The following is an 11,891-nucleotide window of genomic DNA, read 5'->3' as shown; positions in this document are numbered from 1 at the left end:
TTGGAGCGGTCTATAAAATGGGCGTAAAAAATATCGGTAATAACTTCTTGATTACTACTATACAAATTCAAATGAAAATACATCTCACATTATCCCGCACTTTTTTAGCATAATCTGCTTTATCGGCGCTGGATTCTACTTTATCTCTTCTAAAATATAATAATACGTGAGGCGATCTTTTTATCAATCGAGTGGACGCTCTTTGAGAAGAGCCACGCGTTTGCTCCCAGGGGCTAGAGTTTCTCCGTAATAATAATTCTATCTTCCCCTTCGTAAACCCCCATATATCCGTCAAAAGCCGGAATTAGTGTTCACACACACGTAAACGTCTGAGGTTTGTTGATACATAAATTTGTTTTCTCCTTTTTTCATCATTTCTCCATACCAAAAAATCCTTCAACTTTTTCTTGTGCATTTCTTTCATCTGCTTCCAGAATTACTCAAGTCAAGTTTTTTTTTCTCATCACGAATTTTTTCGGAGGGGTCTACTAACACCGGGCCATTAGTACTCGTTTTTTTTTTATCGCATCGTGAGTTAAGAAAACATGAGTTAGAGAATCGAGTCGTGAGTAAAACCATTGGAATTTTTTTTGTCCAATCGAGGACGATTCCTAGCGTGACAAGGGAGTTACGTGTTTCAGGATGTGATATAAATTACGGGACATAATTGTTTTGATATTGAGTCGTGCTCTACCATCATTTTTTATATCAATTTCTCAAGTAAGAATAGAATTATTGAATGTTTCATTCTATTTAAATGCATGCAATCAAGTCAATTGGACGAATATTGCTCGAGTCCGGAGCGTGTTGGACAATGCTCTTTCGTTTGATTTATTCCGGTTGTTCTAATTACACTGACAATTGATAAAACAATTGCTGCGGGAAGTAGAGATGTTCAGTGTCTGCGATTCAACGGTATTTTTGTGGTTTTTTACTTATAAGTTATTGAAAAGTTCATGATCCGTGATTGTTTAGTGTGAAAACAATATCTCAATATTAATATCTTCTTATTTTTTATATTTAGCTACCCATATTACAGTAGAAAATAGAATTATGAAATTATTGCTGCGCTATAATTAGAGTGTACCAGCTTGTCGCTGAGATAATCAGATTAAAATTGATCAGTAGAGGGTGATAAATTTATAACGATTTTTCTCAGTTTGCAGTGAATAATTGTAATCGCAGTGATTGATGGTAGAATTGCTTCAAGAGATTTACACTTGACATATCCGTGAATGGCAATTTTATTGCGATTTTTTTAGAGTGAAGTTTTGATACTTTTATAAGGAGATTTTATTTTAGAGTGGTACTCCATTTATTTAGGATTTTTTGACAACTATTGTTTGTTTTTATCGTCAAAATCCTGCAGTCCATGTCTAGTAAATAAAATAATTAGTGATAACACTCCTGCATCGAAATTAATCAGCTGTTTCGTTCAAATTTCTTGCGAAATTTCGTACAAAAAAATTATGCAGAATTTAGGTCGCGCAAGTTATCGATAAAGATGTGATAATTTTTAGGCACCTGTTGTACTCCTGATAACAAGCTATTACGAAACATTCAGATTTTTTTTTTTATTCTTGAAATTTAAGAAAGAGGTTTACCATCTCAAATGAGTAAATGATAAATAAACCCTAAGTTTATTAAATCCGTTATCAGAATGTCTCGCAGTTTGTCGTCAGTCCAAAATCGACTCTATATTCCATCGTAATTTATCTATTTTCAGAATAACAAATTGCACGTCTTTAATTGAAAAAAATTTCAAACAAATTTTTATTGAAGTCCTTCAAAGTTGACCTTTTATACTCAAGCTAGAATAGCCCAGACATTTTTTTCATAAAACCATTCAGACAAAAAAAAAACCCCGCAGGTAATAGAATTTAAAGTTCAACTCATAAATGATAATTGAATCGTATTACTTTTGCTTATTACAAGTCAAATCTAATCACGCGAACAATCGATTTCATTGATAAAAAGATCGATAATGAAAGTATGTAAACGTTAGTTCTTCGTAATTCGACACTCATTGTAGCTCAATAGCTAAATGGTTTGACAAGATAAGTCAACTCAATTTCAGTTTAACGTCTTCACAAATATTTCCAGTCGGAGCTGAGAAAGATAGTACAAAATTTTAATGAGTATCCACATTTCTTAACATTTATTTCGTCACAAAAAAACCGGTAGAATGAGATTTATAAGCATTCGAAGAAATATATCTATGGAAATTCCACTATTTTCTTTATATTCATTTGCGAAGAGATAAGGAGTATACAACACGACTCGCTTCCTAGTTTTTGCTGAATATTCAAAAATCTATGAAAGATACTGAAATTTTCAAATCACCTTTTTTGTTGATGTCATTACACTCTACAAAAAATGTCTTATGAACAATGTCGCAATCTCTCTCAGATTCCGAGAAATTTCTCGCTTGAAAAACGAGTCAACTCGTTGTCTCTTACTTGTTCGCTACTCAATTTCATTATATCCACCAACTTATTTGTAAGTGGAATCACTTTATGTGGTTTTACTACTTCACCAGGGATTTCGCGTTAAAATCCAATGGTTCAAATTGAATTTCAGTGTTAATCCCATTAGTATGCCCTTATCACATTACAATTGATCGCCCTGATAGCAATCAGAGGGATTGGAAGAAAAATAAAATGGAAAATGAAAGTGAAAGATTTGATATAATCGCAATTGTCAATTCTAGTTCCTTTTATTTGTTATTTTTAGATTTATGTTTGTGTTATGTAAGCTCATGAAAACGTTTGGATATGATTTTAGGGGTTTATTTAAAGAACATGGAGGGAGGTGGTGTATTAACGGCTGAACGGAGTCCTGCTCGGGCTAATTTACACGTTGCCTTCACGGAAAAAGGCGAAGTTAAAGAACGACGTGAGAAATTTCTCACGGCCAAGTATGGCTCACATCAAATGTCGTTAATTAGGAAGAGATTGGCAGTGGAAATGTGGCTTTTTGATGAACTCCAGAAGCTGTATGAATCCGTTGTAAGTGATTTTTTTTAGTTCTCAGGCGAGTAAATTCGTAAATCGAGGGAAGGGAAATGGTTTTTTTCTCTCTATAGAAACGGAAATGAAAAGACATTGAAGGAATGAATAGCCAATTGGAACTGGAACCTTTTATACTTTGATATCTTAAAGGAATTTTATTTTATTATATTCTGAATTTACGTTGTTTAATCCATAGGAATTAATTAATTAGTAAAGGAACGGGGATAATGAGGGAGTTGAAATACTCCCGGAGCTTTATTTTTTACCGCTCTAAACTTTATTCAACATAATAATATTAACCCTCAAAATATTATAATGTAAAAAAAAGCATTGACCTTGAATACATTGACTTTCAATATACTTAGGTAATTTCAATAAATGTAATTTTACATCTGTTATGCTTCACCACTTTCGCTATTGCATTCCAATTTGAGCTAGTAGACTGCAAGAAATTACCGCAATATCGCTATCTAATCAGTATAAGTAAATGATTAATGGGATTTCTTGCATTTGAAAAACGAAAGAGAGTGTACTTTTTAATCATTTTCTACAGACAGTAAAAAAGATATAATTTATGTAATCTGTACTTGAACAAGAAAACATTATCATGGGTTTTTCATGACCTCTTATGATGATAATGAGTAACGGAAATTGCAATACTGGAGATATTATTATCTGCATTATTATGTGAGAGTTACATTTAATGGTTTTAACTTATCATTTAGTTTAATGATTCAAGCATGAACATATGAAGAGGGGAATTTCATGATAATCATTAGATCTGTATAGTCTCTAATAACTAATAAATAATCCAGTGTGAGCATTAAGGACCGAAACCGTCTGTGGAATAATTTTAATTGCCACTCGGGGATAACATCTTAATGAAGAGATATAAAATCATTGAGGGAGAAAGGTTATCGTTCAGAATAGAAGATTCTTCAATCTCGAGCAGATATTGTTTGAGCTGCTTAATTTGTTTCAATTGTAATCGGTAATGCTGATATTAGGTATCGAATTGGTTGATTGACTTGTCATTTTTTTTTTCCAGACTGCCGACAATGGAAAGAATCGAGAGGTGGAGGTGGATATTGATGAACTCCTGGATATGGACAGCGATGATCACAGACGAGCCCACCTACAAGTAAGTTCAGAAAATTTTTACAAGTCTAATTCAATGAATTCACATTCTTCTACGTCCCCACGTCTGCAATCAAAATTAATAATTCATTAATATTATATTTATTTTTATTAAATTTAAATAATTTGGACCGAGTATAGAATTTTCATTATTTCGCTAATTATTGAACCTGAAGTGTTGAAACAGTTTCACATAAAACCACTCATCAACGGGATAATTGCATAATTAAAAAGATGGACTTCATTACTAGAATTTTTAATGATGTTTATCTGATGTTTATCTGGGTAATGAGCGATGCTAGGAGAAAATGTCTAGTGTCTCTTGGTGATTTCTCTTGACGTTGCTTACCATGGAAATAATACAATAATTAACAACATAACGCAAATCAATTCCTGAATGGAGTGTTAACATGAGATTAATTATCCGTTACAGGAATTATTGGTGGATGCGAAAAAACCGCACGATGTCAAGGTAATTGAAAAGTCAAAATAATTACAATGTATTATAAGTAGAACACTTTTTGCAAAACTTAAGAAAGTAATTTTCCTGATTTTTTCACACAAATTTATTTTTTATACGATTTTATACGATAGAGGAACAATATAAAATATATTCTTTCATTTTAGAAATTCATCAACGATTTGTTAGAAAAAGCAAAAACTCTCTGAAGAGCAAGTACCTGCCATTGGCTCCGAGTACCGATACTACCAGCGTTTTGTTACTTGCTCACTCCTCCGAGTGGAACAATGGGCTAATGAAACAGATTCAATCGAACGAAAAAGTAAGCACTAAAAACTAAAAGTAATAAGTAAAAAGTAGCAATGAACCAAAAAAGTCACAGTTTGTTGTCAGCAACGAATCAACAGCTGGACTCCAGGCATTGTGACTTTTTTTTATAATAATTATTTCAGCAGTTCTCCCAGTGAGAAAACGAGCGACTGACATACGACGCGATTTGAGATAAGTTTTAATGGAATTGTAAAATGTGACGAATCAATTAAAACATGTTTATTCATTTTACATTCTACTCAATGATGTGAGACTCCTGCTATTGACTTCTAGCATCACTCACTACCAAAATGATTCCATAATCAACAAGAAGAGGGAAATTGATTTGTCATATTTTTCAATTGCACAGTTCTCTCGGGATTGAAAATTTTTATCAATAAAATTATCAATTCCACGATTATCATTTACTTCAAGTGAAAAAGTGCAACAATGTAATCATTAATTTACGATTGATTGAGTTCCTAATTACGTTTAATTTTATGTTAATTTTCATTTAAGAATGAGGATTTAGATGGAATTTTGGAAAGTAACACGATAAATAGATTCCCTCCATTCGTTGAATTCGATGAAGGTACAAAAAGGGTCTGGTCAGAAGAATTTTACAACAATTAAAAGTAATAGAGGACACAAAAGACTAACTTGTCAAGCAAATAAATTTCTAAATAAAAAAATGTGTGCTGGAGTCATTAGTCGAGATGAGTCAATATTTTTAGGACCGTTTTTTTTGGAATCATCTCGGAACCGAAGGGGAGATAGGTAAATTTGTATAGAGACTCTTTCGCAGAAAACCTTTATACCAAAAAACGATTCTTACTAGAAATTTTCCATCTGTTTTGGATCCAAAGATACAGGTGAAGTTGAGTTGACTCATCTCGTATCTTTATGTTACAACCGAATTGTTTCGGCATTGAAACAACAGATAGAACGTTCCAGCTTAATTTGTTGTGTACGGGAATCTGTGAATAATTAGCTTAATGGATTAACTAACAACACGGCACATTAATTTAGAAAAAAACCACTCAGGCAATAAAGTAAATTGTCAAGTGCCAAATAGGTGTTTACACGGAAAATGAAATAGTAGTTCCGTCTAGAAGTGTTTTGCAGTTGGAAGAAAATTAGTTTTCGTGTGTTTTTAATCACGAAATTAATGTGATTACCGAAGCAGTCGCCTTTAACAGATCAAAAATTTTTTCTGTATGGAATTGAAAACGTGATGAAGCGACCTCCATAATTTGCTCGTATTAATTAAAAGATTGCCACGGATATACTAATTGAGTCTTTGGACTCTTTAAACAGATCTCAAGTTATTTCACTCTAAAAAATTATTTGAAATATTTCTCAACCGTTTTCAACTTCGAAATATTCTTGGCAAAAGACAATTCCGAGCAATTTATGTAAAAATCCTGTTGTATGATTTTTTTATTCTGTTACAAACCGCCGGAAAGACTTATCTAAACGTATCGATTGCTGAATAATTTTCTGGAATGCGCAATAAAATTGCGATCGCTTCATTACTTTTTGCCATTTTAATACAGAACATCATCGATGGATCTCTGCATTACTTTTATTTAATCAAAGTAAAAAAATTTTAATCTGCTGTGAACGTTTTGATACGAACATACTGCCTGCTCAAGCAAATGTAAGAAAACCTAAATGTCCCATTACCAAAACGACGATTCAATTTGTGGAAGTAAATTAGAGTTAACCATCGACGTCTGTAAGTAGTTTTAACCGCTTTGTAGATACATATCTCAATTCAATTATCTCACCCGCATATCCTCATTTAGATTGATTTAAGGAATCGTTGATGTGATAAAATTGTTTGGGGAATGACGAAGAGTCATGAATTGAACGAACAAGAAATTTTTTATTGAAGTAGTAAAACCTTTGCTACGAATTGTCCGGAAGGTGAGGTATTTTCTTGGAAAAGTTGAAGCGTCTTCCTTTAGTAGAGAAAATTCTCTACGAAAATGGCTTTTATCATTTTTCCGTGAAAGTACTTGTTTCCGAGATAATTCACTTTCTGTTCTATCACTTTAGAGGAAACTTGAAATCAACGTTTAAATCAGGTGAATATGGAAGAACCACAAATTAGGCAAAAATTAATCAACTGAATGATAAAATTGTGCTCGATTTTTGATGATATTGAAACAAAAAATGCAGATTTTCACGAACAAAGAAGAAAATAAACTGCCAAAGATTTATTTCATTACGTGCATACGAGGGAAGAAAATTCGAGATCGAACTTTGATCGTGGTAATCACTCAGGGGTTCTGTAGTCACAGCTCGAACAGCAAATAGAAAAAATACTAAATACAATTAGCAGTAATGAGCTGTGATAATCAATACGAAAATACCTAACGACGAATTGAGTGATGAGGGAAACGAAAAATTAACGTTTGCTACGATATGAAAATACAATTAAGCAAACAATGGTCTCGATTGTAGTTTTAATGTTATTTCAAAGTTAATGAAAACATGCTCGGTCAGTTTGAATCACCGATACCATCCGTAATGAATTTCATTCAATTCTTAGTCTTGACATTCTCGAAATGCTGAAATAACTTAATACTCGAATTGATTCATATCATTGGTTTTAAAAAACTACGATTTTTTTAATATCATTAACATTAATGAAAATGGAATAATGAATTGTATGGGTCACGAGGAGACGAAAGAGGCATTATCAGTGTAAGCTATCAGTAATTTTTCATGATAATTTTTTTACCTTATTTGTTCTCTGTAATTTTAATAACTTATTCTTAATTACTTTTAATGTGTTTTTTAATCACATAACGATGTTTTCGTACTTCCAAGGAAAAAATTGTGGAGTGGTAAAGAACGCAATATTCGGAATACATAAAATTTTCATCTTATTTTACAAATTTTTCTCTGCACAATCTCACGATACTCCGTTTGAATCGTTTCAAAATTATTTAATGGTGATAAATATTATTAACTTATTTGATGAACATGAGATAGACGCTAAATCGATTTTGTTCATTTTCAAATAATGAAAAAGAATTCTTCTAAAATTTTTTAATAGAAAATGTCACCTTTGTTTAAATGTCGTGTAGAAAAAAAAAATATGTAATGATGTACGAGAACTTATGATATTTTTCACTCAGTTACTGTTCCTTACCGCTTTATATTCCGACTGTAAACAACGCATTTTTTTTAAGTTAGAAGATGTTCAGAAATATTGTGATGCTTGAAATGAATTCTCGCTGATTAGGACTATAAATGTAGTCGCTTCCAAGTAAAAACGAACAAAAAAGGATTGATGTAGGTAAGAAAAGAATGAAGATTTTTGAGTGTTGACGAGCTTAATTGAGATGCATTTTGAGTAAAAATGGATAAACATTTTGTTATACAAACGGAAACTGAGGGAAACAGATTTTTGTCACAACTTATGAACAATGAAGAATCCATTTTTTCATAAACAGATGAATAAGTGAATGAGGATATTTGATAGTACTCAGGAGTGTTTCTGAATGAGGATAAATATCTGAGGTTTAAGATTTTCGGGCAATTTTTGTAGACTGTAGGGTTTTATAAACAATCATCCCCCTTTTTCAATGTCATACCCACCATGGAAACATTTTCATATGAAGAAAAAAAAACAAAAACAAAAAAAAATGGATTGGATATTTTCGTCATAGGAATATCGTCGTCCAAGCGCACCATATTAACGCATTGTAATAGTGATTAGACACGTAATTGAATAAAAAAAAATCTTGCGATTGTTGTATCTTCGCAGTCTTTTGATGAATGGAAAAGCAATAGAATTATGAACGTGCATGGATTTATTCGAAGTAAATTCAATTTTTTGCGATGTGAAATGTTTTTTTATTTTCGAGAAAACAATACCCTATGCGTGATTCCATTTCAATGACTCGGTCCATTGGTGATATCTTGAAGATCAACGGGCCCATATAAAAGTCAACTGGAATTTAAGGTAAATATACCTTACATTAAAAAAAGAACTGACGATTTCAATCAAGCCTCGTATTTATTTTGAATTTCTCAGATAGATAGAATAGAAATTCATGTTCCGATTCTTTCCACTATTTCTGCAATTTATTTTCACAATAATTTCTCATTATTTCCTAAGAAATCCGCCGAAATTCTTCAATCAGAATAAAAGTAATTCTTCGAAATCTATATACAAATACAGTGTCCTAAATTCATTTACTTCTCTCGAAAAAAGGATTGCCGATATCCATTTCTGATTTAAATTAGCAAAAAAAAATTCGGGTCATCACATCATTTAACTTCCAACCAAAAAAATTTATTCATAAACATTCCACGAACAGGCCCATCCCAATGAAATCCAAACTCATTTTGTTTCCCTTTTTTCTCTCCAATTAAAATCAGTGTTTAGATTTTGAGATGGTCGTATTCATCTGTTTGCTACCACTCAACACGATGAAAGGTGATTGAGTCTCCTTCTGCTTAGCCTGAAGAAGATTCAGAGTTCCCAAAGGGGTATCAGTGGAGGACATCCTCTTCATGAGCACCTCCTGCTCAGCCTTCTTCATCCTCTTCTCCACCTTATTCTTACCAGGACCCTTCCCATGAAACTTGTGAGATAAATATCTAAAAGCTTCCTTGGGTGTCAGTACATGCCCATCATCATCAATGTACTCCAACTTGGGATTGGGTTTGAAGCCATCCCGTTCCTTGAATTCAGACGTGGGTCCATTGAACCTATCCCTCCTCCCAAATTTATCATCATCCCCATAAGTCTTATCCTCGATGGAGTAATTCTGCGCCTGAAGATGAGCGAATCGACTGATAGAGGGTCTGTTGGTGTCCTCCTTCTGCAAATAACCCTTGCTCATCGCCAACTTGAGCGCTCCTCCGACGCCCTGTCCCAAGGAAGGCTCAATATCGAGAATAGCAGCCTCGATAGCAACCGGCTCAGCCAATTTCTCCTCAACCTCAACAGTATTCCAAGCCCCACGCCCATCATCCTCCTCCTGAGCCACCTCATCTCTCACCTCAGGCTCCTCAAAGTCCATGATATCCTGGTCATTATCTTCCCTGTTGCCAGCCAGCCCATAAGTCGGAATATCCCCGAGAGTCCTACAGAATTCAGCAGTTGCCACGAACTCAATATTTCCCCCATTGTCCTCAACCTCCTCGACTTCGGTCTTGATCAAATCAGCAATTGTCTCCCAATTCTGCTTCGAAGGTTTTAGGAGCTTCTGCTGCTTGCGACTAAACTGGAGCTCCTCCCTGTATTCGTCCTCTGTCTTAATCTCTTCCTTGAATGAATCACGAGCTGACGAGTCACCCGGACGTTTTCTCCTCCTGCTGCCGAGATCCCTGAGATAATCAGTATCCGGTATCAAGTCGTCGGCCGTGAGAACTTTGTTCCTAAGCGATCTCTTCACCTTTTTCTTCTTTTTTATCTTCTTGAATTTTGACAATTCTTCTTCATTATAATACTCACTGGCTAATTTGAGTTCAGTGGGTTTAATAGTCTCAAGTCGTTTATTCGAGAGCTTCTGCTTAATAATCTCTGATCTCCGTCGATCTGCCTCCTTAGCACTGTCCACCCCCAGGGCGAAAAACTGCTTTCGTTCTCCGTCGATCTCCTCGTCATATTTCTCAAGGACTTTATTCTTCGGGAGACCAAACTCATCGAAATTGTCGTCGTCATAGGCATCGTAGCCAGGTTTCTTTTTTTTATTCATCACACTCTTCTTATATCGTTCATCATCCCTCATGTTGACGTTCTCCAGGACATCGTCTTCATTATCCAGCACTCCTTTATCTTTCAATGTGAGGATGACGTTCCTCTCAGCAAAATTTTCAATATCATGCTCGACCCTGAGACCCCTGAGGTCTCTCTCTGTATACGCCTGCTTCCTCTCGCTCTGAACTTCCTCTTTGACTAATGATTCAACGCCGAAGACTGCCTCCATCTCCTCGAGGAGTTTAGCTCTGTCTTCAGCTTTTTTTTTCTCTTCGGCGAGTTTCCTGGTCTTCTCCACCCACAGATTGGCATCATCGTTGGAGTCGTCATCCCCCAGGAGCTGAACTCTGGAAAGATTCGCCTCGATCTTGCGTTTCTGCTTATGAGTATCTATTCTCTCTCTGTATTTCTGGGTGAGAGCTGTGCTAGCAGTGTTCTCTGCTGGTTTATGATAGAATTCACCAAGATCATCCTTGAGTTTGTTGGGATCCTCTTTGGATGGGGCTGTGTCGACTTCCAAGGGTTTGAGACCCAGTTGTGCTCGCAGTTTATTAGTTTCCTCGATGGAACAACTGAGAACAGCTGCACCTCCTTTTGGGGAAGGACTTCGGGGTCGTGTCGAGATCTTTGGAGGTGGTGGAGCATCTTCTGAGGGCCTGGATATTTTTGGAGGAGGTGGGGCGCTGACGATCTCCACTGGAAAGAACAGACTGTGAACAACGAACCCTCGAGATAATTTGTTAATTTTAGAGGAAGGGTTAGAGATTTAAAAGGAGTCTTACCATCACTGTCATATTCTTTGCGCTCTTTTCTCTTGTGTTTCTTGTGGTGTCTGCTACTGTGTCTTTCTGGAGAATAGGATTTCGAGCGCGATCGGGACCTGGAGCGACTACGGTGACGACGTTTTTTCCCTTCTCGGGATTTTTCTGATTTGTGACGCTTAGACGAACCCATTATTTTTATTATTTCACTGAAGAGAGTTTAATTGTAGCGGGAGTTGTTGAAGAACGTTGGGTGTACGTTAACCAAAGCTAACAAACAGCCGTAAAATTGCAGTCAAAGAGGATGCACCTAAGTAGAGGTCCAATAAGGGGAATTACCCCGAGCCCAAAATTTTAGTACCGACCCCACAACAGCGAGGGCGCCACACGCAATGCTGGGGTGTTTTTTTTTATTAACCAAGTTTTTATTGCAATGCTGGGGTGTCCATCAAGTCGACGGGGTGAATTTTATTTTCTGCTGTACGAAT

The 11,891-nt window shown here is 35.1% G+C and overlaps 2 protein-coding genes across 6 annotated transcripts; one reads left to right on the top strand and one right to left on the bottom strand.

Annotated features, from left to right (window-relative positions):
• Positions 1–199: 199 nt before the first annotated feature.
• LOC105264338 (protein phosphatase 1 regulatory subunit 14B) lies at positions 200–8,773 on the top strand. Of its 5 annotated transcripts, none has more exons than XR_891987.1 (6): positions 200–334; positions 2,785–3,008; positions 4,060–4,152; positions 4,582–4,620; positions 4,776–4,930; positions 5,437–8,773. XR_891987.1 is itself a non-coding variant. In XM_011301152.1 (5 exons), exons 2-5 carry the CDS (start codon positions 2,802–2,804, stop codon positions 4,815–4,817), a joined length of 381 nt encoding a protein of 126 aa, XP_011299454.1. In that variant the 5' UTR covers positions 200–334; positions 2,785–2,801; the 3' UTR covers positions 4,818–8,773. The 5 variants fall into 5 exon arrangements, 3 of the variants coding, with proteins under 3 accessions (XP_011299454.1, XP_011299455.1, XP_011299456.1); XR_891986.1 differs by having other exon boundaries at positions 5,061–8,773; XM_011301152.1 differs by having other exon boundaries at positions 4,776–8,773.
• Positions 6,360–11,686, bottom strand: LOC105264340 (U4/U6.U5 tri-snRNP-associated protein 1). The gene is made up of 2 exons (XM_011301155.1): positions 11,425–11,686; positions 6,360–11,338 (listed from the first exon to the last, which is right to left on the bottom strand). Exons 1-2 carry the CDS (start codon positions 11,594–11,596, stop codon positions 9,312–9,314), a joined length of 2,199 nt encoding a protein of 732 aa, XP_011299457.1. The 5' UTR covers positions 11,597–11,686; the 3' UTR covers positions 6,360–9,311.
• Positions 11,687–11,891: the final 205 nt, after the last annotated feature.

This window comes from Fopius arisanus, unplaced genomic scaffold (genome assembly GCF_000806365.1).
Source record: "Fopius arisanus strain USDA-PBARC FA_bdor unplaced genomic scaffold, ASM80636v1 scaffold00020, whole genome shotgun sequence".
NCBI lineage: Eukaryota > Metazoa > Arthropoda > Insecta > Hymenoptera > Braconidae > Fopius > Fopius arisanus.
Note: the sequence above shows the minus strand (reverse complement) of the source record. Positions and strands in the feature narration are given on the sequence as shown.